General features: G+C 38.2%; 1 protein-coding gene and 1 pseudogene across 5 annotated transcripts; both read right to left on the bottom strand.

Moving 5' to 3' along the window:
* Positions 1-485: 485 nt before the first annotated feature.
* Positions 486-27,866, bottom strand: PAIP1 (poly(A) binding protein interacting protein 1). Of its 5 annotated transcripts, none has more exons than XM_070357462.1 (11): positions 27,557-27,866; positions 26,549-26,718; positions 17,610-17,795; positions 15,344-15,456; positions 12,740-12,851; positions 11,163-11,288; positions 9,911-10,017; positions 7,777-7,894; positions 7,002-7,056; positions 2,123-2,216; positions 486-761 (listed from the first exon to the last, which is right to left on the bottom strand). In XM_070357462.1, the coding sequence occupies exons 1-11, from the start codon at positions 27,582-27,584 to the stop codon at positions 668-670; spliced, it is 1,203 nt and encodes a 400-aa protein (XP_070213563.1). In that variant the 5' UTR covers positions 27,585-27,866; the 3' UTR covers positions 486-667. The 5 variants fall into 5 exon arrangements, 3 of the variants coding, with proteins under 3 accessions (XP_070213563.1, XP_005894921.2, XP_070213562.1); XM_005894859.3 differs by having other exon boundaries at positions 27,308-27,863; XR_011461438.1 differs by having other exon boundaries at positions 716-761; positions 2,123-3,864; positions 27,308-27,864.
* Positions 7,903-9,723, bottom strand: LOC138984222 (phosphoglycerate mutase 1-like; annotated as a pseudogene).

Here is a 27,866-nt window from a genome sequence, read left to right on the forward strand (position 1 = left end):
AGGTTTTTAGAGTAATGAGGTTAGGTTAAAAAAAAATTCTAGAACTGCAACAAATCTTCAGTGAAGATCTTGTTTAGTTGGGAGTTCTTACTTTTTTTTTAAATGCCATTTTAAAAGCCCTTGGTATCAAATAGCATCTGGACATGTAAATCAGTTGTTAATGACATTTCTAAGACTTCAAGTCCTAAAGATATTTGTGATTGTGATTCATATTTGAAACTCAATTCATTGAGACTAAATGTAAAACTAAGTGAAAGCTATAATAATCATATCTAAGAAAGGATGCTACATTTTGCAGTTATATGTATTTCCAGGCAAAGAATTTTTCCCTCAAGAAAAGTAGAATGTAAGGATAAGCTACTAACCAGCTAGCAAAATTTACTTTCAACATTTTTCATTTTTTTTTCAAAATCGATTTTATTGCAGCCAAAACAGTGGAATTAACTGTACATAATAAACTATTATATATATATACACATTTTAAGTTATAGGGAATAAAGTTTATTTTGGCAGAGAGTGTTAAACAAAATTAAAGTTGCATACATTAGTAACATAACTCAACATCCTTAATTTGGTATAAGTGTGACACATTTTCTTGCTTTCCTGTGTTCTGCTAAATCACCATAACCTGAACTGCTTTATAAAACGGATATGCTGAAATTTAACTTTACTGTTTTCGCTTACGCTCTGATTCCAAACAAAACTTTTCATAAGCTTCTTCTATCTCTGGGTCCATCTCATCATCAATATCATCCAAGTACCTGTGAAAGCAGCACAGATGAGGTTTATTTATTTTTTAATTCAGAAAATGTCTAAGATACTAAGTCATGAAAGTGTGTATCTCCCCACCCCCAGGACCCTTTCCACCAACACATGACAAATTATTTTGCCAGTCCTACCAATTGCTGATGGGTCTTTCTCCTCCTTTCCTCATGCCACAAGTTCATTAGGGCAAAGAGAATATAACGCTTACCAAGCTAAACTGTAGAGGATAACCTGACATTTAATGGAAGGACAACTTTCAGTTTCCACTAGTGCTCTCAGCAGGGTTGAACCTTCCTAACTGTGCTTGGAAGCACATCCCTGTATTTTTCTCTATTAAGCTAGTATATAAAAGTATGACACTATCAGAAAATCAGACTTATATTTAAAATGTCACTACCTGGAGAAAGAATAAATGTGATTCTTTTTTTTTTTTTTAAACCTACAATACATGAGATGGGATAAGAAACACTGAAGTCACGGATTTATTTCTGCCCTCTGCTTATGAAGAGGAGAATCTAAGTAGCCTGTTCAAATTCACATGAATTGTTAACAGAACTGGGACTAAACCTCAAGTTCCTGGTCCTTCTATATACAAATGTAGTATGATCTAATGATAAGTGAGCAATACAATAAAAGTTTCTTTTGTCATAAAGAATGGCAGGTAAAGACTGAGATACGGGATACAGGACTATAATTTATATGTCTTATATGTCTATCAGTCCAAACATTTTCATATAGTTATCTGTGTTTTAACTTTAATCCCTTAACAGCCAAGCTTTGAGACTTTTACTGTGTGCCAGGCAGCTACTCCAAGTTGTTTATGTATCTCATTTAAGTCTCAAAAAAATTCGAGGGGTACTACTATTCCTATTCAATAGATGGAGAAGAAGGCATAGAACTTGCCCAAGATCTTATAGTATTAAAGTTAATAGAATCTATTTTATAAAAACTGTTTGAATATGCTACATTAATAGTTTTTTCACCTTAACTATATTTAATTTTCATATTGTTTTCTCTAATATGATTTTCTGAAAATTTCTAGTAAGTAACTACATATATACTACTTTAACATCATTAAATCAAAATGCATATTCTTTCATCATCTTTTCTAGTCTATAAACTCCATCCACAAACTATGGCCACAGGAATTCACAAAGAAAGCAGCTAAAGATGGGAATTTTCTGGCAGTTCAGTTTTGAGGACTCCATACTTCCACTGCAGGGGGGATGGGTTCAATCCCTGCAGGGGAACTAAGATCTCGCCTGCAATCTGCATCACATGGCCAAACAGAAAAATGAAAACAAAAATCCAAAAAAAACCAAACCCTCAAAACAAAAAAAGGATCTGAAGAACTTACGGATCACCACCCCCTGATAAATCTGTTCCATTTTCTTCATAATCTGGAAAAAAGTCTTCTCTTTCAAGTAACTCTTGATATTTCTCTTGGTAATCTATAAAAAATAAAAAATTTTAATACTAAAAATATTTGTATGAAACAGCCAAGTTACCCCTAAATTTTGTTTTTAATATTATGATTTTTAAGTAGATATATTTAAATAGCAGTTAAGGTTCCATTTACATATTTAAGAATATCTTTTACACAACTTACATTCTAACTGGTTTGCTTTCTCTCTCCCCTGTACACCATGTGCTCATAAATTATACAATTGACCCTTATTGGTCACTGACCTTCCACATTCTCAAAAATCCGTATGTAACTTAGTTGGCCCTCCTTATACACGGTTCCTTTGTATTTGCTGATTTAGCTAACCCTACATAAGTACTGTAGTACACATTTAGTGAAAAAAATCACATAGACACAGACCTGTGCAGTTCAGAGGTGAACAGTATAATATTCCTCTAAATATATGATGGGACTCAAAGCCACTATGAACATATCAGAGTACACTTCACAACCATGTGTGTGCTGTTTACATTCTCTGTTTCTTTCCATCAGAAAAGATACTGTCCTAACTTGTTTCTTCCATACTGCTGTTTGTCCTTCCACAAGGAGGGATTTCAATTGAACCTCCTAGCTTCTGGCTCCATTATTCCTCAGCTATCTGGCTAGCAGGTAAGAGCCATCATTGCTCAAAGTTTCTCAGAGGAGGCTAACCTAGCAAATGTTCTGAGTAGAGGAGATTTTCTTTTCTTCCCTCTCTCTTAGAGATAGATGGAAGGTGGATACCTGGTAAGTGTTTCAGCTATACCAACTTTCCCCTCGGAGAAGGCAATGGCACCCCACTCCAGTACTCTTGCCTGGAAAATCCCATGGGCGGAGGAGCCTGATGGGCTACAGTCCATGGGGTCGCTGTGAGGCGGGCAGGACTGAGTGACTTCACTTTCACTTTTCACTTTCATGCATTGGAGAAGGAAATGGCAACCCACTCCAGTACTCTTGCCTGGAGAATCCCAGGGACAGAGGAGCCTAGTGGGCTGCCATCTGTGGGGTCACACAGAGTCGGACACGACTGAAGCGACTTAGCAGTAACAGGAGCTTTCCGTTGGTTGGGCTTTCTAAGGCAGTAAGAAGGTGGTATTATGGCTCTCTATCTGCCAATGTCTTAGGCAGAGTTACTGAGTATCTTTTAAGATGAACAAGTATGTATAAAGCCCTTACCCCTTATTAGTAAAATGGGTCAGTGTGTATTAGAACTAGTTATCTTACAGTCAGTTTCTTGTGAACAGCTACCTCAAATTTCAAGAGGATGATATAATTACATTAAACTTGACAGAGACCATGTTTTTCCAAGATTGTCAGTCTCTATAAAACTAATTCCAGTTCAAAGGGCTAGTGATATTTTTGATATCCAATCTTGGTATTTGAGATAATTTTAACTATAAGACAGTCCTGCAATAAATAAAGCAACAGATAAAACACTCTCTTAAATGTATGAATGAGTTCACATTTACTCACTCACTCACACACACACCCGCTCACGTCACCAGATGACATAACTCTTACGGCTGGGAGGCTGGTAGACCAAGCAGTCTTAGGAACAAAGAGCCTGGATTTTAAAACCCACAGACGGTCAGAAGGCAAGGTCTTGAGTCCACGTGAAACAGGGAGATGGAATTCATGCCCCACGTCCATCTCACCTACACAAACCCAGGACAAAGAACTGGTATTTCAAGCAAAAGGTGAACCAAGAAAAAAATGAAAAACCTCAGTTGTAAAGGGAGATGGAAAAGAAGCTTGGCTGTCCTTGCCTGCGTTTGGAATCAGGACAGAAGAACTGTGAAGAAACTGGTTCCCTAGATAATTTTTTAAAATTATTTTTAATTGAAGGATAATTCCCCAGAGAATTTTTAACAATGGGTATGCATTTCAAATTACTATTATCCACATAAAGAATCTCTATGAAAAGAAAATAAAAATATTTTTATTTATTTCCCAAGCCAGTGTTACTCCTGCGGCTCCTGACACAGCAAATACAAACTCCCCTTTGGATACATGTTCCTATAATCCAAGTCACAAGGCTTTTTCATAAAAAACAGGCAGTAGTTAGAATGCTAGAACAGTCATGAAAGGGCCATAATATATGTAACTTCAAATGATTTAAGGAAAAAGTGAATGTGGAAAGAACAAATTATAAATAGAAAACACTGTTAACCAAAGAGATACATCTGAGTAAAAGGCAGATAGATGTTCTTTCCACTGTTTTTACTTTCGTAGCTTTAAAATAAGTTTGAAAACATTTCAAAAGTTTAAGAAAGCTAAATTATGAGATTGCAAAAAATATCACAATATAAAGAATTAATTTTGTATATGACAGAAGAAACAGTAGGGTTAGAATTAAAATATGAAGCAAAACTAAGCATATTTAGAATAATGAGAAAAAAGGCCTTGAAACTTTAAGATCAAGATACTTTGAACAAAATTCAGAAACAAAACTATTTGAAAACTAAAATGAATTTCCAGAGTCACCAGAAATAAGTAGGAAAGACAGATTAGACAAAAAGGAAGATCAAAGAACCAAAATGAATCAAGGCAGCTTCAAAGAGTAAGGGGAAGAAGGAAAATCTGTCTTACCAGACACAGCAAGATTTACAGTATGTTAGAATAACTAAGAATGCAGTATTGGGACTACCTGGTGGTCCAGTGGTTAAGAATCCACCTGCCAATGTAGGAGACACAGGTTTGTTCCCTGGTCCAGGAAGATCCCACATGCTACGGAGCAACTAAACCTGTGTGTTCTAGAACCCCTGAGCCAAGAGACAAGCCACCGTTCCCCAGAACTAGAGAAAGCCTATGCAGCAACAAAGACCCAGCAGAGCCAGAAAATTAATAAAATTTTAAAAGAATGCAGTATTGATGTCAAGACAAACGAAGATCCACAGACACAGGAATAAGACAGAAAGTTATAGGCGTTACACGGTATACAGAGGGATATTTTATCCAAGAGAGGACGCATCATCTGTGCTGAAATGAGAAACTACAGAATATTTAATTCCTACCATATCTCACATACAAGAGTTAGCCAGATGGATTAAACAAACAGGGTTTAGAAAACAACAGAATTTGACTGTAGTAAGGAAACTAAGTCATAGACACACATAAGACTCTAACACTCAAAGCTTCTACATAAGACAAAAAAATGCAAAGATAGCACATACTGGAAGAAACTAAGGATCACTTTCCAGACCATGTAAGTAATTACAAATCAGTAAGAAAAACAAATGATTCAATAGAGATATGTGAAAAGGACACAAGCAGGTGATTCTCAAAGAAATCAAAAGGTTAATAAAAACAAAACAGAAACCAGAAAAAGAGGTCTGGTGAAAGAAAAGTAAGTCTGGTAATAGTAAGTGTTACCAACAATGGGAAACAAGAACTTTCATATGCTGCTGGTGGGAATATAAAGCTGTATAATCATGACGGAAAGCAGATTAGCAACATCTAGTGAAGCTGAAGATGTATATTGCCTATAATCTAACAATTCTACTTCTTTACCCTAAGGAAATTTCTCTATATGCACAGATTCTTAAAGGTTTGTTTGCATGGTATTATGGGTAGTAATAAGTGCGAACCACTCCCCCCCCCATTGTAAAAATAACAGCGGGGGGGTGCCCCCAACGGGGATGGAATCTATAAATTATGGTTTACTCTCAGTAGATTATCATTTGGCATTTATGTATCTCAACACAAACAAAAACCAAAAATACTGAGTAAAAAAATAAGCTGCAGAAAGACATGCACAATAAGGTACCTTTTAGGTTAATACTACTGTGTATGGTTAATACCTATAACTTACAGAAATATGAAGTAAAAAGACAACACAATGACACCAACGTCAGGATAGTAAGTATCCTAGGAGGGAAATTATGGAAGGACTGGACTTGAGGGTGAAAGATCAATTACAGTAACAGAAAATGGCTTAGTATTATTTATACAGTTTTATTTCTTGGAAAAGACCCAAGATATATAATGATATAGTGAAATTGGTTTATCTTGACAGTGAATCAAACTGGCCAGTTTTTTGGTGACCAGTTTTGAAATACTCAATATAAAAACCACCAAAGAGGTCATAAGAACTGCTTAACTTTTCAACTTTAAATTGTACTTATGTCTGTAATTCATAAAGTTGAGAAGTTAAGCAGTTCTTTTGACCTCTGTGCTAGAGGCATAGGACAGTCAGTGTCTGCAATCCAGAGGAAACAAATGAGAAAATTCTGATAAGCTGGCTGTTAAGGTTGTACTAAGTGGGAAAATTTTCTGTTGCTCACAGTTCAGTTCTGTTTACCACAATTAAAGCAATCATTTTACAAATGGCCCTTTTCTGGAAGGAGTAGTGTGCACAGATTTAGATTTTAATTAACTGACCCAACTATTAATAAAATCCACAATTCTTAGTATCTGCAAGTATTAACCTGTACCAATGAAAGCTGCAGACTACATAGTGAACTAGAACCATCCTTCCCTTTCATTCTAACTACCTGAAAGTTTAGAGTATTAAAAATAAAGTATTAAAGATAAAAATGGTTGCATTTAATTGAGGGATTCTTCCAATCCTTCACTGTTAAGGTGACAAGGTACTATATACTGAATCAGATGTTCAACCTGAAGTGGTTCCAAACGGTAACTGTGAGAATATTCTAGTGAGACAAAACTTTACCCTATATTTTACAATGATGTGAATTCTTCAAAAAGCTACAACTTCATGCCGGTGAGGGTATGGTTTCTGTAATTCAATATCTTACCAATAAATGGGCAGAAAATGGCTGAGATGACATACCTGGATCAGCTGCAGTGAAAGGAACACCATCAGATGTATAAAATGTTGGCTCATTCTAGGAGGAATCAAGAGTGATTAAAATATGTTATTTCAGAATTGATTTTTTAAAAGCACATTAATAGAACATGGCTGAGGTCACTCAACTGTAACTGATGATGCAATAACAAGCAAAAAACTTCCTAGCAGCCATTTCCATTTCACTGCAAAAGTCTACAGTCTTTAGATGACTGTTTCCTTGTCTACAGCTTCTATGTCTAACCCTGTCTACTTCCCGTCACACTCTAAGTGACTTGGTCTGTTGTGCATTGTGATTTAAAGTCAACGGATTTTTAGCTGTGGTTCCCACCACCATTTTTTCTTTAAAGCCATCTCCAAGACTGGATTATAATAAAAGCATTCCTCCAAGGTTTCTTTATGCCTATCTTATTGAGAGCTTCAGAGCATCACTGGCCTGGTAACGATTTTCATTTTCTTAATTTACTACAAAATGCCAGTAAAAGTTTGAGATACAGGCCTTTGATCATGAATTCTCTGGAAAAACTGCTTCAAGGAATCCCTACATTCACCCAAGTGCAAGCCAAGCCTTATCAATTTCCCTTGCCTTTAAATGGCTATTTCTCTAGTCTACCCTTTCACTAAGGATTCCATGGCTGCCATGTGACCCTAAGTCAGTGAAGAACTGTTATATTAAATTCTGCTTTATGTAACTTATCTACAAATTACCAGAATCTGAATTCAAGCAATAACCAAACTTAAAATGCATCCACTGGCATACCATAAAATAATTAGGATCATTTTCAGGTGTTGCTTCCCTGTATGTTGAAGCTGCATGGACTCTACCCCAGTTACTTGACCGGAGTTCTACAAGCTTCAAAAGCATCTGTTTTACATCTCTGCAGACAAAAGTTAAAAATGAGTTAAGGTGAGCAAGCGTTACCATTCTCCAATATATCACAGATGCTTAAAACTTTGTTTAAAAATTTAACATGCATTGATTTACTAGACATTTCCTATAATGAAACAAATTTATCTCCTTTAAAAAATGAATATCACTCCTTTATTATACTGATCTGGAAAAAAAATTTGGTACAGTTATGCTCAAATGGGTTGTGGGTCCAAGTGGCAGGCCAAGCAACTGGAACAAGATTCAGAAATCAGGGCACAATGAAAGACATACTTGGACTTGATCAAGAGGCATTTCACTGCCATAAAATAAGGAGGGGAGGAATTCTAACTTACATCAAAACATGAACTCCTTACACTTTAGAAGTTAAGGAGCTTATCCCATGGTGGTGTAAGGAATGGCTTATTTTATGATGACCACATGTGGTAATATTGAAACTGCCACCAGAAACTCCAGAATGTTTTTAATTATACAACTTTTTGTAAAAATAAAGACAACACAGAAACATTCAGGATCAATCCCAATCTCCTGGAGCCAGGGAAGAAATATTTCTTTGAATCATCACAGGTTACATTCATTTCCCACTGTAATGACTAGAGCCATGCAGTCACTTGACTATAGGATAGTACAGGACTGGCCCCTGGAAACACAAATAGGCTCTCCTGCCTCCCCTCATTGCTCACACCTTAACATGGCTACCCTACCATTATTCAAACAAGGCCTTGTAATAAACAAAGCATTGACAAATGCCCCTGAATTACTACCTGTTGACCTTCTTGAACAAGGCTTCCCTCAGCTTAGACTGAGGACCCTGCCCCAGATGTGCTGTTCTAACTAGAGTGTATGAAGGGAGTGGGTGCAATAGACAAAATAGCTAATACAAAATGGGGAGCCACCAGTCTCCATCCGGAGCTGCCACTTACACAGATGTGGTTGCTGTGACATGTGCAAGGGGGAAGTGCAGAGGAATGGGAGGGGCAGGGAGGGTATCCTTGGGACTAGTCTGCTGCTTGCTTTTCCTTCTTGGCCTTGCCCTGGGCACACAGCTTCCATGGCTTTACACACTGTCTCCTTATGCCCTAGGAACTGCACAGGCTTGCTGGGCTTCATGTTCCTGTCCAATTCATAGACAATGGGAATGCCAGTTGGCAGGCTCAGCTCCCTGTTAGCCGTTTCAGAGACCCTTTCCAGATGCTTGAAAAGGCCCCAGAAGGTTGGTGCCACGGGCTACAGTCAGTACTTCTTTCGTCTCCTTGACCTGGGGAACAATTTCTTCCTTCCAATGGCAATAGTACCCTTCAGACTCTCGCAGGAGGGTAGCTGATCTCCAGTGAGATCTGTGTGCCTTTGACCCTCACTGATGGTGCTGTGGAAAAGATGACCTGAAGCCACGGGAGGAAGAGGGACTTCAAAGAACCACTTCTAGGTCTTTACCTGAGCCTCACTGTGTGTGGCAGCAATTTCCACTTTATCGAGGTCAGACTCCCACAGTGCCGCCCACTGAAGGGCCAGTCCTCACCTCTAAGAGCCACACTTGGTCAGCAGCATCCAGCACTGGCCAAAGGATACAAACTGCTCTCGCATGCACTGAGGTGTAAGCTATGTGCTTGTACCCCACTGCCTAGCTCCTGCTGTCTTTTTTGGGAATAAACAGCCTTGATACTTGTTCTAGGTAACTGACTATATATGGTTCTCAAAGGCAGTGGGATCCTGCTAACATTTTTATACCTCCAACTGGATTTACAGTTGTACTTTATCCAAGTATTTATTGAATTTAAAAGTATGAATCTTTTTTTTTTAATGGACTCACACTCCCATAGTAATATCTTAACTTCTATTTATAAGCATAATTGAAGCAAGTGGCTAGGTGAGCAGAATCCATAGATAAAGGAAGAAATTTCTGTGGATCTATTAAGATTATTCCGATAAAGTACAACAGATTAAAAACACCCCAAAGAAAAAGCAAGGAATATCTACTGGCTGTCTATACTAGTTCTTTTCCTACCTGCTGCAATTTGCATCTAGGACAACATTTTCAATTCTCTGAATAATTTCTTCCATGTCAGTCTTTCCTTTTTCCTTCCAGGCATCTTCTAAAACTGACCCTGTCAACTAAACAAGCAAATATCAGTTAAAAAAAAAAAAAGGAATTCAATGAAGTATTGAAATTCTAAAAAGATCTTAGCAGTTCAAGCATTCTTTAAACAGGATGAATTTAGCAACTTAAATATTCCCAATTATTTTCTACCATCTAATATTCAAGAATCACTACACTTTGTTCTTCTTGACAAGGAAAAGGAATGAACTATAGCAGAAATTTAATCACAGGTTTTATATGCCAATGACTATACAGATTTGCTGTATGACTAAAATAGGTATACAATTTTAACCAACACTTAATATATACAACATCCATTATGTATAGAAACTCAGAACTTAAAAAACACAAACTTCATCAGGAAAAAGTTAAGGATAGAAACAGGTAATTCACAGAAACTGTGGGGAAAAAAAATTGCTTATAAACCAAAAAAGCTTAAATTCACAAGGAAATGCAAATTAAAATGTTTTGGTTTTTACTCATCACAATGATAAAATAAAATCTAGGATTGATTCTCCCATCACTGATTAAGGATACGGGGAAAGAGGTATGCTCGTTCACTGTTGCTGGGAATACACTCTGGTTAATAAGCATTTGGAAGGGAAATTTGGCATTACCTATCAAATTGAGGTATACATGCTCCTTAAGCCACCAAATCTATGTGTAGGAATTTAACTTACATAAACAACTGCATATATGAAGATACAATTAAAGATTACTGACAGTGCTGCAGTGGCTAAAATGAAAATAACTGTTCAAGTACGGAATGGATAAACAATGCGCATGCATACAATGCAACACTAGGAAGCTACTGAAAAAAGAGCCATGCAAAAATCCAAGATTCTCATTTGGTGATTAAAAAAAAACAAACCACAACAGAATAAGATCTGATGAGAGCATACATACAGAGGAAAGGAAGAAAAGGGACTTTACAGAAAGGGTGAAGAACTTCCATTTTTTACTTTTACATTTTGCTGCTTATATTAAGCAGTAAGTATATACTGCTCTTCCAATATTTAAATTCAAGAGACAAAAAAGTGTTTAACTTCGATAACTTAAATCTTGAATTTGTATATGTATTGTACTTCCCTTCCTCTAAGTTATGCACTAGAGGGATAAAACATTTTAAATTTTAAGAAAAAAAGTAAGTAAAACCCACCTTCAGTAATTTTACTGCACAGATTAAGTTGTCATCCATAGGATTAGAGAAGAGGGCATTCAGCAACTCCCGAAGACCGGTCTGAAGAATGTCTGCCCTTGTAACCTGTCCATTTGTCCCTTTAATCTTTTGGGGCAAAAGAAAAGAAAAAGCAACCATGCCAAAATACACATATATAAATGGTTTAACAAAATGTTGGAAAAATAAAGTGTTTTAGGTTAAAACCAAACACACAGTCAGGATAATTTAAGCCTCTTAATATTACCGCTTCATAAAGGAGTTTCTAGTCTATAAAGTTAATATCTTTTGGGGAACACAGAGCTTTTTTTTGGCTTTTTATACTATTTTAAAACACTTTAATTTATATCAGAATGGAACATGTATCTTGGCTCTCTGACTTGAACTATAGACGCAGGAGTCATGGCTTATCTTTATCATTCTCCCTACACATATTATTATTTCTACACAGGAAATTCAACAGCATTCTTAAAGTAACAATTCATTTAAAGCACAATTGATATTGGTGCTCTTATTTGGCTTAATATCAAATAAACTAAGATTAAGGCATGAGTTTTTTTTTAAATTAAGGCTATCTGTGGTAAAAATGGATGGTAAATCAGGCACAAGACTGGACAAAGATCTAGATGCACTGAGACGTACATTTGATGGTAGATTCATGTGTCTTTTCAGTGGCATTTACAATACTAAGTCCCCAAATCAGGGTTTTAAGACCCTATACCTATACCTGGGAGTAACTAGTCAAAAGAAAAACAAGCAAACCCATTACAAAGTAATTCAGCACTTCTGTTGCCTACCAACAAGCATATACTTACTCAAGTATACCACCAATTTAACAGCAGACTTCATACAAATACAGTTTATGTGGAAAACTAATACATACAATAGGACCAAAAAACTACAGAGGGTGAGTTAGGTGAAAAAAACCACCTCAGAAACTTTAATCTCTCCTCTCTTCACTCAAAACTTTGTGCTCCGTAGGACAAGCTGCTTTTGAGTCACCATCTGAAAGTCAACAAACTAAGTGTGCTAATATTTATGAAACAAGGATTCAAAAAAGTGTGATGGTCTGTATTCCAAAAGCTTAAAATCACATGTAAACCGTGGCTTTCAAAAAGCATATAATGACTTTAAAGTGCTTAGTAACCATCTCCCAACACCCTTCCCATGAACAGGAAGACAGAATGGTGTATGTGTTCCATTTGAGGACAGACCCTGGTGGCTTAGTGGTAAGTAATCTGCCTGCCAATGAAGGAGATGTGGGTTTGATCCCTGGGTCAGGAAGATCCCCGAAGAAGGAAATGGCAACCCACTCCAGTATTCTTGCTGGGAAATCTCATGGACAGAGGAGCCTGGTGGGCTACAGTCCATGGGGTCACAAAAGAGTTAGTCACAACTTAGCGACTGAACAACAACTACCACCACAACTACCATGAGTAGGTACTGAGACTTTTTTCCTCTCCCATTTCATCCCTGATGTTGTAAAAGGCTACGGTAAACACAAATCCCTTGAGATCAATTTATATTCTTAGGCTTTGTCACTACCGAAAAGTACTCACCTCCAGGTTAAGATAGAGTTCTCCCAGAAAGAGTACAAATGCATGGAATCGTTTTCGAGTCACTTCATCCCCTTTTGCAGCTTGATCTTTAACTTCATATTCAGTCCGACATCTAATAAAGACATACCTTTTGTAATCTCATATTGCTTTTTAAAAAAAAATAATCAAGTAAGATAACCATTTGTCAGTGTGGTTGTTCACAAGCAATACACAGGCGAGCACAATGCACCAACATTTTGATTTTCTGTAATAAAAGTGTTCCTGTCTATTGCAGAGATCAGAATATGTATTATCTTTCATACAATGATTCCTAGTTTTAAGAAATTGGTAACAATAGTTGAAAATAAGCCTATTAGATCAAGTCTGTAACAAGTTACAGCAGCACAGGTTTCAAGAGGTTTGTTGTATATTGGCACTAAAAAAGAACAAAACAAAAACCCACCACCTCATTTTATTGTCTCACTAGGCTTTTTAAGAAAGCACTGTTGGTTATCTTTTCAAACATATTAAATTAATTCATCAGAAAAAAAGCTGGGATATCTATAAATAGAATACTTTGGTTAATAATGGAAAGGATCAGTTAATTAATGCCAATTCAGTTAACCATGCACCTTGGCTACTTTCCTTTGTCTGCCCTTCCTGTGATGACTTTTCAGGAAAGAGCTTTGATGAAGTAACCTTTTGGTTCTATCAATGCTACTAGATTATACATTAATATACGTCAGTTATGTACAAATGTAAACCCCTACCCTTGTGCATGACTGATTATCTTGGTGAGAGGAAAGACCCTAAAACTTTAAGCTAAAGATTTTCAATTATAAAAGCAACACATGGTTATATTTTAGTTTTAACCTTTTTGAAATAAAAAGAACAAAAGACATTACAACCTAGAGGTGACTGCTGTAAAGGTAACTTCTGTTTTTTTTCAAAGTATGCCTACATTTTTCAGTTAATAAGATTACTACCTTTTTGCTTGTTACATGAGTAGCATTTCTCCATGTTAATAGCTTTGACCATATGCCAATACTAGAGAAGCATACACAGTGGGTATATAATCAGAAGAGTCAGAAGACTGGTTCTCAGCCATGACTACACAGTAGAATCACTTGGGAGAGCTTTATAAACCATGCCCAGGCTCAACTTCAGTCTAGTATCAGAATTCCCGAGAGAGGGGCTCAGGCCATTTCCAAGGGTGAGCAGCACAAGGGAAGATAAGCAAGCCTTTCTGCCATTCTACCTCTTCAAATGCCTACTTTTACACCTTCCCAGAAGCTCTAACTTGTACTTCTTTAATTATTAGGTAGATTAGCTATCTTTTTATAAATTTGTCATTTACATTTTCCCAAACTGCACCTATCTGGAGTCATTCCAAATATTTCTACTAAAATACTTGCCTTTTTCTTACTCATTCCTAAGAGGCCCCTCTTTTCATATTAAATAAATGGGCTCATTGCCATGTGTTACAAATTTCTCTATTTTTAATTTACTTCATATAAATTATGACCCCCCCAATTTTATAATCTATATTAAGTTTAATCTCTTCTTTTAGGGCCTGTGGGTATTATGTCTTACTTTAAAGGGCTTTGCCAACCAATTTTTTTTTGTCAATTTTTCCTTAGTATTTACTGTTTTTTATATTTGAAATACATTTTGGTGTAGAGAGTAAGACAAGAATCCATCTTTGTTTTCCCCCACCCCAAATGACTAGCCAGTTATGTCAGCAGCACAGTTTGTCTTCTACTAAACTATGTGAAGTTTCACCTTCACCAAAAACTTAATTTTAAGTGTCTCTGGAGTGTACTTTTGGAATCTATTCTGTTAAAGTGCAGTTTAACCACATGATGGAATACTTTGCAACCATTAAAAGTATTTTCAAAGAGCTAATAGACAAATTATAATAAACTCAAACACAATGTTATTGATTAAAAAACTCAAATTATAAGAAAATTTCCCTGTATTAGCTCATAAATTCAATGTCATGCCAAAACATCAATAAATACTAACAAGGTCTGTAATTTCACATGCTGATTCTAAAGTCTGGAGAAAATAAACATGGCAGAGTAGCAAAGAAGACCACACACACACATACAAAATGGGGAACTAACTAGACTAGTTGTGAGAAAATTAAGAGCTTTTTAATAGCGTGGTAATAAATCAGGAAGAGAAAAATGAATAGAATATAATTAAAGTCCAGAATCAACCCAAATGTAAGGATGTAGTGCAATAAAGGTAGCACTTCTAGTCAATAAGGAATGGATCATTAAAAAATGTAGTATGGGAAAAACTGGTTAAATGTGTGGCAGTAAGTGAAATTAGATCCTTACTCAAGCCAAAAGTAAGTACAAAGAAATATGTAAAATGACCATTTTTAAGATCTTGGAAAAAGAAAAGGCCCTTCCAGGCAAAAAACCAAAGGCAGAGACCATTACCGAAAAAAGACTGCTATATATGAGTATAAACTTTTAATACTATATTCAAAAATAAGAATGGTCTGCCCTATTTTTCCCAGAAACTTCCTGTGAAGTGCAATCTTAGCAAGAAGAATGGTCAAATTCTAGCATGTTTAGGAGGAGTTCTCCTTCACTCTCATACGTTCACACTGACCTTTGAAGTAGCAATTGGCGAAAGTTGCCACTCTGTGGGCTAATTGTCAGATGATGGGACAGGTAGTTACAGAGGCGTGCTCCCATGTAAGAGAAATTGGGGATAGATGTGGCCTTTCAAAAAGAAAAAAGTTTTGTATGACACAGATACATCAAGTCATTAATGCAAACACTTCACAACAATTTTCTAAAGAGAAAAAAACATTCCTACCTTCAGTACTATACAGAAAGTTACAAGTCATTTATGATTGTTAGGCATAAGGAAATTAACTCTCTCTCCCAAACTTACACCAAGAACCAGAATAAATACAAAGAAAAACATTAAGGCAAGCTCTCCCCATCATTTACCCGAGGTTAGCAGAAAGCAAACAGATAATCTCTTTGTTCATTTCTGCATAAAATATGTACAGGTACCCAGTTGCATAGTGCCAATTATGAAGAGTATTTGTGGAACTGTTGATCAGAGTATCTTTCAGGAATAGGATGGCACCAACTTTGGCATCTAGCTGTCCAGAACAAGACAGGCCTGGACATTTGTGACCCTGGACATTACTAAACCTCCCTGAGCTTCAGTTTTGATTCCTATAGAGGTAATTAAGATCCCTGATGCAAAAGGTTAACATTTCAGCAATACTCCCAACACTCAAGGTAAAGAGAAAATCAAAAGAAATAAAATATTTTTAATAAGACAATGGAAAAACACTGAATATCAAAGACTGGGTGATATAGCCAAAGAAGTACTCAGGAAGCTTCACTTTTACTGCAGTTTTTAAAGAACAGCAGAGCACACACATTAAGGGGCTTCTCACAAGGCAGTAGTTAACCAGGGCTTAGATCTAACAAACGGCCTGAATGCTGCTCCAACCCTATGCTGGGTCTACTTACGCACGTGTGACCTTAAGACAAGTCAGGTAACCTCTGTTAAGCTATGTATAAAATGGGGATAAACGTAGTATGTTACAACCACCAAGGATTAAGTGAGTTAACTACAGGTCAAGTGTTTAGCAATGCCAGGCATGAAGTACTTTATAATTAGAACATTTTATTTCTAATTACTTCCCTGCTCACATAGGACCCTGTACATTTCTCATCTAGGAAGACTGACTGATTGTACTGACGTTCATATATGTGTATCTGGTACCACAAAAGACTTAAAATTCAAATTTTATACTTTTTTCATTATTGGCACTGCCTTTGCTCTTAAAATTTAAAGTAAATTTAAAGACAACAAAATTGGTCATTAAAGTTTCATGCATCCCTGCTATACCTCAACTTTACTTCCACTGACAACCAATTTTAACTCTTTCTGCTAAAAAGGTTTTAATCTTTGTATCTCCATGCTCCATGATATGAGTTTACATATTTCTTACTAGTTTAACACCAAGGAAGATGAACAGTTTTCATGTCAAAAGTAGGATTCAGGACAAACAGAGCAGTTCTATCTTCCTAAAAGCTCAGGCATTTTCAAAAAAAAAATCTAAGAACTGGCCAGGTAATATAGGAGTCTAGAAACAATTGAAAACAAACTGGAAAAATAGTCAAATGAAACACTCAGTTAAAAAAAAAATTGACCTGCTATCGTAAGTCACCCTTTCATATATCCAAGTTAGAGCTGCTCCTTCAGCAATGACTTGAAGAGAAACATAACCTTGGGCGGCACTTATCTCCTATTGTTTTTGGCCAGTCTCACTCACTGACCTTAGATTTATCTTCAAAATTGAGTACTATGTTTTCCCCCTTAAAATAGCATTAACGTATCAATGACCAATATGCTAAGATTAAAACTAAACTCTGTGTAAATAACCTAGACTGACATTAGATTTTTTAAGGAATTAAAAATCCTTGAAAATTTTAAAGACAAGCAGAAACGTTAAGATTCAAGTCAGTGTTTATAGTCTTTTTTTTTTTTTTTAAAATAAAGAATCATTTACTGAGGCAAAAAAGTTCTCCCATGACTTTTTCTCCCCTACTCCAATAACGGCAGATTCTTGTAAAACAGGGGTTTGGAAAAAAGCAAGATATTCATGTAGTGTCTTCATAAGTGTCCAAAACTCCTTCCAAATGCCTGTACAGAGCCTTGGCTACAGTCCTGGATCTCTAATTACAGAAATTTTGTACAACAGAGACTTAAAAGCTCCCATGAACCATAAACAGTCAAGGCATGTCGAGGCTGGTGAACGTGAACCTGGCTCCCCTCAAGGAGCAGCCACCATCTTCCACCATCAGGGCAGCTGTTCAATGAGCACGCATGCAGTCAGCCAACCTACCTGCTGATAGATGAGTTCCATAAGTTCTTGCAAAGCATCATCTGTTGTAACCCAGCCATTCAGGGTCTCTGCAAACTGTCCAATTTCAGTTTCAAAACTGCCAGGCTGTTCTGTAAGATGATTCAAAAAATCCTGAACATATTCTGATAAAGTAGGATAATCCTCACAGCCGTCCTCATAGGATTCCTATAGGTCAAAGGTTAAAAGAGAAAAAATTAATCCATGCAACTAGCTAAAATAAACATGAGGCAGCTTTAAATTGGAATGTCTCTAGCTCAAATGGTATTTTTAAGAATCTTTAACCTGATAAAATGTTATTTTCTTCAAAAAGTTCAGTCCACTTTTTCCTTGCCTAACAGCCAAAATGTGGTAACAGAAGGGCTCCATCTAGCTGGGTAGAGAACTGTCTTCCCACCTCTGGCAGATTTACAAGATTACTGAGAAGTAAAGTTTAAACCAGTATTTCACTGTAAGACCCAATATCAAAATTTAGAGTTAATAATAAGATTCAGGATTTGTTTCAAAATGGAAGGGGGAGAGGGACCAGATATATAGAAACAAGAATGGCCACATGTAGTTAACTATTGAGGCCATGGGCATTCAATATACCATTCTCTTTCCTTGTAGACATTCAACAATTTCTATATTGGAAAAAAAAGTTTGTTATCTGTCAATCTCCAAAGACAGAAAATGTCTTTATAGTTTAAATGATTACAAAATATAGTGTACAGTGGTAAGAGACTTTCTGGCTGCTATGTCCAGCCAATCTTGATAGTAGCAAGTTTCCAATTAATATCACTATCATCTCAATGTTCACAGCAGCACTATTTACAACAGCCAAGACACAGAAGCAACCTAAATGTCCATCGAGAGATGAATGGATAAAGATGTGGTACTTATATACAGCCGTAAAAAATGAAATAATGGATGAACCTAGAGATTATCAAAATAAGTCAGAGAAAGACAAAGGTCATATGATGATTGCTTATATGCACAATCAAGTCTTTAAAAAATGACACGAATTTATTTCCAAAACAGAAATGGGAGTCACATAGAAAAAAAACTTATGGAGAATGGGATTGACATATACATACTACTGTATACAAAACACATAATTAATAAGGACCTCCTGTATTGCAAAAGCAACTCTACTCAACACTCTGTAAAGAGCTATATGAGAAAACAATCTAAAAAAGTAGATATAGGTACAACAGGTTCCACTTTGTTGAAACTAACAACACTGTAAATCAACTATACTCCCAATAAAGTTTTGGTTTTTTTTTTTTAAAACCACTATCACCTTTATTAGTTTCCAGCATTTTAAATAATGGCAGAATGTTGAGTAGGGTGACTGGTGCAAAAGATAACAGATCTGAGTATCAATCCTTATGTTCACAATGTCTGGAATACCACTTACTTAAAGCATTCTGAAGTTTACTTGAGAGTTATTTCCTTCTTTAGGGGATCTTCCCAACCCAGGGATCAAAACCAGGTCTCCTGCATTGCAGGTGGATTCTTTACCAGCTGAGCCACCAGGGAAGCCCAAAAGTTGACTGATGTCTGCTTCATCATCTGTTTTGTTTTTGTTTTGCTTTTAAGTCCATGAAAGTGATAGTGTTAGTCGCTCAGTCATGTCTTGACTCTAATCCCAGGGACTGTAGCCTGCCAGGCTCCTCTGTCCATGGGATTCTCCAGGCAACAACACTGGAGTGGACAGCCATTACCTTCTCCAGGAAATCTTCCCAACCTAGGGATTGAACCCGTGGGTCCCCTGCACTGCAGGCAAATTCTTTACCATCTGAGCCACCAGGGAAATCCAATAACTATGCTTGATAAAATTTACCCCTTTCCAAAAGAAGCCAAAATGAGAAACCACATGAAACAATTATGACTACAGTATGGAAGCATTTTATGAAGGAGTTAAGTTCCAAAGTCAGTGAGTAAAGTAAGGAAGGGGAAAAAAAAAAAAAAAATCATACCTAGTCAGAATTTGCCCTAGGAAAGCCCCATGTTGAAGTTGGATGTATAATCTTAGTGAGAAGACTAACACTGCTAGTAATGACCACTATTCTTAAGCTGACTACCATTTAGAGGCCATGTTGCATAATTTTTTTATACTTCTAGACACTACAGTGATATTTAACATGACCTACTACAGGTACTATAAGAGGACTCAGGAATTAAGAGCAGAGGCAGGAAGAGCAGAGCATGGTGCCTATAGTGCTCATACAGGGTTCACTGAGCAGAAGAGCAGGGAAACTTGCATACTTTAAATGTCTGTCTGATTACACACTTGAATCCAAATTAAGTAACTGTACTGTAAGATAAAGTAAGCATCAGTGTTGATGAAATTCAAATTCATGAATCATAAACATTACAGCTGTGTGACAGAATTACATGAGTTAATGAGTTAAGTGAGTTAATCAGTAAAAGCCCTTGGACCAGTACACAGTAAGGCACTAAGTATTCAACAAATTTTAAATTTCTAGGAAAATACTGAAACACATTCCAAATACAACAGCCATGTTCTCACACCTAAAGGAGCTAAAGTGTAAAAAGCATCCAGAAAGGAGAATGATCAACTACACTTGTTGGTACCTAGGATGGTCCTCTATCAATAAACCAATAGCCACCAGTTGCAAATATAGCATGTTGTTCATTCAAAACCATCTGAGTGTTACTGCTTACTTGACTGCTCTAGGTGCTGGGAATACTGCCACATCATGGATAAAGGAGACAAAGTCCTCCTTCCTCTCTTGGGTTTATTATTTCATAATGGCAGACACTTTTCAGATATTGAGATATAGTGGAAAAAACTGTCAGGGAAGAATTCCGAACAGTTAATATCCGAACTGAGAAAGAAAAAGCAAAACAACCAACCCTAAAACCAGCAACACAAATATCTGAGGAAAGATTTTATGCAAGGAGGACAAGAAGTATTCAGGCCCTAAGGAGATATGCATTTGCCTAATACCTTTAAGAGATGCCAGAATACACAAACTGAGGATAAGGCAGTTGCTAATGCGATCCATGAGGCAAATGGGGAGTTCTTGTAGGGTTTGGGGACCACACTAAGACCAATTCAAGAGGCAGTGAAAAAACCAAGCAGGGGTCGGGGTTAGGGTGGGTTTAGGCAAGGAAGGATGTTGTACCAACTCAAGTAATCTGCGCATGCTCATATAGCTCTTACAGACATATAAGTTATTAAGAATTGAGCACAGAACAAAGTCTACGCATTTAACTTCTGTGCTATACTCCAAAAAATTCAAAGGCCTATAACCCAATTTTGATACATTAGTTTACTTATTTATAAACTTAAAATAAGTTTTTAATTACATGTAAGTTGCCAAAAATTCATCTAACAATTCAAAGAATTGGTTAAGTATGTTACCTTATAGCCACACGATAAAACATCATATAGCCACTGAAAAGACAAGTATCAATACAGAAATACTATCAACACAGCAAATTAAAATAATACAGAACCATATTTTCATACTATTTAACTGTTAGCTTTAGGCAATGAAAATTTCTGTAAAGATAGACAAAGGATAAGTTATCTATGGAGTGAGGAAACAATTATAAATACTCACTCTTTAGGGCTTCCCTTGTGGCTCAGGGTCCGCCTATAATGTAGGAGCCACAGGAGACGTGGGTTAGATCCCTGGGTTGGGAAGATCCCCTGGAGGAGGGCATGGCAACCCACACCAGTATTCTTGTGGAGAATCCCATGGACAGAAGCCTGGCAGGCTACAGTCCATAAAGATTGTAGGTCGCAAAGAGTTGGACATGACTGAAGCAACCTGGTACGGCACCGACTTTATTATGAAATTGTGAAAGTGGTTAAGCATTACAAATGCATTATATTAAATAATTACTTAATGTTAACTACAAACATATATGAGTTTTACAATTAAAAACTAGTTTTAAGATTTTGATATGCAATTTAAAATTTACACATTTGTGGTATCCTACTATTAATGACAATGAAAAGCAGGAAGTCTCCCAGCAAATGGTATTGATTTCCTAACTGTTCTGATCAAATGTCATTCATTGAAGCAAAATGCAGGTTAGAACATTGACTTCAGTTTTTGTTTTTTGTTTTTTTCCCCCAAATAAGCATTACTCTTTTAAGGGAATCTGAAATGTGAAAGTAAAAGAGGAAACAGAGCTGTTCTGAATAGAGCTGAACAGGGGATTCAAAGCCTGCTGTTTCACAAAGGGAAAAGGGAGGCACAGAGTATTCTGAACAGATGAACACTCCAATGTTGGAATCAAAGCCTATGTTAGTTCTCTAGTACCAGATTTTTTTAAAGTATAAATTTCTTCAGTCTTTAATGTGAAGTCAAATGGCTTCCAAGTTGAGGAATATTTAAGTTTTATTTTTCTTAGAATTCTGTGACAAGAGATTAGTAGGAACATCATAGGTACTTTGAATACACTGTCAAGAGATAAGCCCCTAACCAAAGCAGTGGGAACAAAAGAAAATGATCAGACATTTACGTGAACAGTCAAGACTATTTTAGTTAACTTGATCAAAAGCGGGCAAGACTGTGGAAGAGCAAAGTGAGTCGTACACCATACAAGCTTTTAGCCTGAGCAGTTAGGTAGAATATAAAAATGTAAGCAAAGGTTTGCAAAACATGAATTTTTCTTTGTTCTTGAGTTTGAATGTGCAATCCTCAGAAGAGGGCAAAACAAAAGGAAACATAAGCCTGGAGTTGAGAGGAAGAATTAGATTCCAGAGTTATCAGCAAGCAGGTATGTGGTGGTCAGATTCTAGGAGATATGTAGTATCATCAAGGGAAGTAATAAAACAGAAAAAAGACAATTCTCAGAGCCTGCAGTCTGAGTAGAGGAGGAATGGTCTGAAAATTCGAAGGATGAAGAACTGCCACAGAAGCCAAAGGAAAAGTAAATGAGGAGAGGTGCTCATAGGAGCAAATGCTGTAGAATAATTTCATTGGTTCAAATCTGAAAAAATGATGGTTGCAGTCTTGGTAATCAAAACTATGTGAAGAGAGAAAAATTTAAGACAAGATTAGTATCATAAATATTCAGTTCTTAAAAAGGAGGAAATTTTGAAAGACTTAAAATGTGCTCTTGGCACCTTGCTCAGGACCTACACCAGGAGGTCAACCTTACAGATCACACGGTGTTCAAGAAGTCTATTTAGATGAGAGTTAAGACGACAATCAATTTTAAAATAAAAACCTCAGCTGTCACAAAAATAGTACAATTAAGAGGATCAGTCTGCAGAGGTTTCAATGGTCAGTGAGGTGTAAAGTAGTGACAACAGTGAACAATTTTTCCTTTGAAGAATGTTACAATTAAAAGGCAAGAAAAACTGGGCAGTAACTTGAAGGAGGATGTTCTCAGAAAAAGCTGGGATTTTTTGTGCATGTTGGGGAGGGTGGGGGATTTTGTCTCTTAGTAAATAATTTATCAACTCCTATGTGGAATTTTTGGTTCTCATAAGTGAACCATGATTAAATATTTAAGAGGTAGTAGTTGACCTGAGAAAAAGCAATGGCCAGGAATAGATGGACACGGCAACTCATTGGTAAGAAGGCATATAAAGAAGATTCTAGCAGTGAGATTAAAGGAAGGTTTGAAGATAAAAGGACCTAGAGTTTTAGAAAGGTTATGAAAGCACAGTAAAAGACTATTGTAAAAAATGTAAAACACATGCATTCTTGAGAGCAGATCCTCCTCAAGGATATCAAGCAATAGCCTCTCACGTGTATAACAAAGGAAGATTCAAGAAATTTCTGGAAATCCAGCCAGGAGACCACTAGAATACAGGCTCTACAAAGATAAGAACTTTTTATCCACTGCTGTATCCCCAGCCCTTGATTCATGGTTAAGTATTCAATTATTTTCTGAACAAGTGAATGAATACAGCTAACTCTGGATTATGGTTACTGTCAGGAAAATCTTCTCTCATAATCAGACTTTATCCTAAGACTCAAGGGAAAAATCAAGGATATTGCTGTTCTGTGACTGAGAAAAACTCTTAGCTTTGACAGAGGGTAAAAGGCTAAGGCCAGAGAATGATATAACAGGGCAGGAGTAGCAAGCTTCCCAGGTGGCGAAATGGTAAAGAATCCGCCGACAACGCACAAGATGCAAAAGACGCAGGTTGGATTCCTGGGTAGCCCTGTGAGTGCTCTGATGCGCACGTCCCCCGTTCTGTGTCTAGTCCTTAAAGTTTTGATATGAGCCGGACTCATTCTTGGGGCTTCCCTGGTGGCTCAGACAGTAAAGAATCTGCCTGCAATGCAAGAGACCCTGGTTTGAGCCCTGGAGAAGGAAATGGCAACCCACTCCAGTATTCCTGCCTGGAAAATCCCACAGTCAGAGGAGCCTGGCTGGCTACAGTCCATGGGGTCGCCAAGAGTCAGACATGACTGAGCACACACACACTCAGCAAGCTTGAATGCCTATAGAATCCAGGTGGATTACAGGCAAATGAAGTAAGCCGGTGAGCAAATTAGAGCTTACACACCATCTAAAGGGGCTGCCTCTATTCAGCTCCAGCCAACATTTGCTCTATCAAAATAGCAGTCCAGTATGGCCAGATCTTATGATTTCAAAGAAACCTCAAAAAAAAAAAAAAAAAAAAATCAGCTTTGCAGTATCTAATGTAAGTACTGGTAAAGTATAAAGCCCCACTTTAAAAAATACTCAGGGCCAAAGAAGACACCTGCAGGCAACATGTGAGCCATGCAGACAGGGCTTCCAGTCTGCAGTTTGCTCTGGCAAACAGAGCCAAGCTGGAGCTGATATACAAGAGATTAAGAAGTGCCAAAAAGATGGCAATGGCTCAAAGAAGTCGACTAACATGGCTCAATACACTGCTCTCAGGGAGTCACGTGAACTATTTAAGAAACTAGCTGGTAGAGAATTATGAAAAAACTACATTCCTCTCACCATGAAATAGCCCAAATCACTGGGAAAGCAAACAAATGAGAAACCATTTGTGGCTGTTAAGGTAAGTATCCTTAAGTTACTCAGCTACTCAAAGCTCTCAAATGGTTCCTTTCTTCTCTAAGCCAAAAACAGTTTTGGGGCAAGAATCCAAGCTGCTCTCATTTCTACTTTACATGATTGATGGCCCATTCCACCCCAAGTCAACTGCTCTTCCTGCTATGCCTGTACTTTCCCCTCTCCAGCCCCAAAGCTCTTTCCTAATGCAGTCTAAGATGCATGAAGTTTCTAAAATATGGAATAAAAAGTTCTCCTATACCTTATATCAAATATGGAAGTAAAGTCCCTCTAACTCTCTCCCCCAAAGCAACAAAAAAGGTGTGCTACCATTAGTTGATCAGGGACTTTTCAAATTAAAAAAGATGACACACACCCACCGGAATAGCTAAACTTAAAATAGCAAATACCAAGTGCTGATAAGGAATTAAACTACCTGGAAACCATATGGTACTCAATGAATACACTGGAATCAGTCTTTTTGGAAAAGTATTCAGAAGTCTTTACTAAACCTAGCTACCGTATGTCCCAACAACTCCACTCCTAGATATATACCAAACACAAACAAGGACATGGACAAGAACAGCAGCCCCAAACATAATAGCCCGACTGTGAAAGCCAACCAAATGTTCATCAACAAATATTCACACAGTGGATTGCCACGAGAATAAATCACCTCCAGCAACATGCTGCAATACTGATTAATACTGATGTTGAATGAAAAGAGAAAAATAGTATATTCTATGAGGCTCCATTTATATGAATTTTGAACAGAAGCAAGATTACTGTTAGATCAAAATAGTGGTTACCTTTGGAGAGCAGTGGACTTCCCTTATGGCTCAGCTGGTCAAGAATCTGCCTGCAATGCGGGAGACCTGGGTTCGATCCCTGGGTTGGGAAGATCCCCTGGAGAAGGGAAAGGCTACCCACTCCAGTATTCTGGCCTGGAAAATTCCATGGATTGTATAGTCCATGGGGTCACAAAGAGGCAAGACAGGACTGAGCGACTTTGACTTTGGAGAACAGTAATGATTAGAAGGAGACAGAGTGGGCTGTGGGGATGGTGATAACGTTCCTTTTCCATTATCTGGATGCCCAAGTATTTTCACATTGTGAAACTTTGAGCTAAACCTGAGTTACACTATTCCGTATACTTACATGTCAAAAAATGAACAGGAGAGACAGGACTTATGCTAAAGTATTATTTCTTCAATCCAGAATGGTCCCTGCCCTATTTATCTACAATCAATTGCTATGCATTTACTATCACAACAATTCTTTTCTTTGTATCCCAACCATGCTTGATTGTTTTCTCTTGATATTTAGGTGACACCAATTTCTAACATTTATATTATTGACAAAGATGAATCTGAAAGAAGTTCTTTATACCTAAACACTTTATCAAAACTCCCTACATTTCTATATAACTGTTAATTAGAACCAGAAACACTTCTATTTTAACATAAGAGCCCAGATGTGTACTTCTTAACATTCAAACACCTACCACAATTAGCCCGCAGCAAAACCAGTTTAATTTACCCTAAAGTTACCAGTGAATATCCAGCTGTCCCGCTAAAATCAAATTAAAAATTAACTTTTCCAGGCCACTATTCTATAGGTCGTCCATAAAGTCAGGACACAGACTTCAGTTTTATAGACTGAAGATGTCCTTGACCACTGTAAATTTATTAAACTATAGATGGTGGAAATACAGCAATGAACAAAATAGACAAGACTCTCTACTCTCAAGCTTATGTTCTGATACCTTGACTGTAATAACTACCTCGAATATAATAAATACATTCCTGAATCACTTTTGTTTCCTCATGATTTCAATACATTCATGTTTTTATGTGAGGTACAGAAAGCACACCAGCATACTGATAAATGATGTAATAACCACATTCTTCCAGTAATACTAAATTAGAGTTGTAGTAAAAAGGTGTACTTACTGTATAATTAGAAGAATAACTTGATGGGTAGAATTCAGGGGCGTTTACAGACAGCTTAGACATTAATACAGGAGCTACAACCACCTGGGGTTTAGCCATTGCTGACTCCGAATTCTGCTGTGGGATGTTATCCGGCGAACTAGATGGAGCTCTCAGGGGCCTCGTTTGTTCTGGGAAAGGGGGGAAAAAAATTGGTGTCAGATGCTTTCATTCCTTTGGATAATAACTTACATATACGGAAAAGCCATCTGAGCAAGACTGGTTTCTAAGTCAAACAAGAACCACCACGAAATTTAAGGTTATCGCCAGGATAGCTGCAAAGAGCCTGCAAAAAGGAACAATAGACTTGCTTTAATCATTTTATGTACATACTGCTTTCTAAATAAATACGTGAGGGCTTATTTTTCATTTTTTCTTTTTTAAAGAGTCGGTTAAAAAGAGGTGGATGCCCGCCTCAGGCCTCCCCCTCGGGGGCTGGGGAGGGGAGGCGAATTTTACTTCCTCCCGGGACAGCAGAACTCAGAGGGCGCCACGGGCCCCTCCCCCCGCCGGGGAGCACAAAGGATTCTGGCGGCCACCTTCCAAACCCGGTTCTGGGCCCGTCCCCACCCCGAAACAACCGGGCCCTTCGGGGAACGCTCTCGGGGAATTGGGGTGTAAAGAGGGGACAGCGCGCCTCCCTCCTCGGGGGCGCGCGGAGGGCCGTGGTGGGGGAAGCGTTGGCCCGGGAGGACGGGGTCCCCTAGAGCGGCTCCGTACCTGGGAGCGCCCCGGGCCGGGCAGGCCGCTGGGGGCCGGCGGGGACCTCGCACTGGGCCCCTGGCGGCGGGGCCGTCCTGGGCTGGCGCAGCGGCGGCGGCTGCAGGAAGCCCGGAGCTTTGGGTTGAGGCGGCGGCGGCGGCGGCTGGTGCCGCGGCCGCTCAGCAGGCCCCGCTCCGTTCGGGAAACCAGCGCCCTCAGGCCCGCCCCCTCCGCGGCCCAGGCCCCGGCTCCGGCCCCGACCAGCACCTGGGGCCCGGTCGAAACCGTCCGACATGCTCCTCCTCCTCCTCCGGGGGCCGCTGCTGCTGCGCTCGGGAGAGGACACGAGGGGAGGCGCCGCGGGCCGGCTCTCGCCGCGGCGCTCACTCAGGCCTCATGGAGGAGGAGGGCGGCGGGTCCCCGCTAGGCTCCTCAGCGCTTCGGGCGGGCGGAGCGGACGGCAGCTAAAGCACCCGCCGAACCCGCTGCTTCGGAGCGCCCGCCCCCCGAGGCTAGCCTCGGCTTTCCGATTCTCCCCACAAATCTGGCTCCCCCGCCTCCGGCGCGGCGGGGGCGA

This window comes from Bos mutus, chromosome 20 (assembly GCF_027580195.1).
Source record: "Bos mutus isolate GX-2022 chromosome 20, NWIPB_WYAK_1.1, whole genome shotgun sequence".
Lineage (NCBI taxonomy): Eukaryota > Metazoa > Chordata > Mammalia > Artiodactyla > Bovidae > Bos > Bos mutus.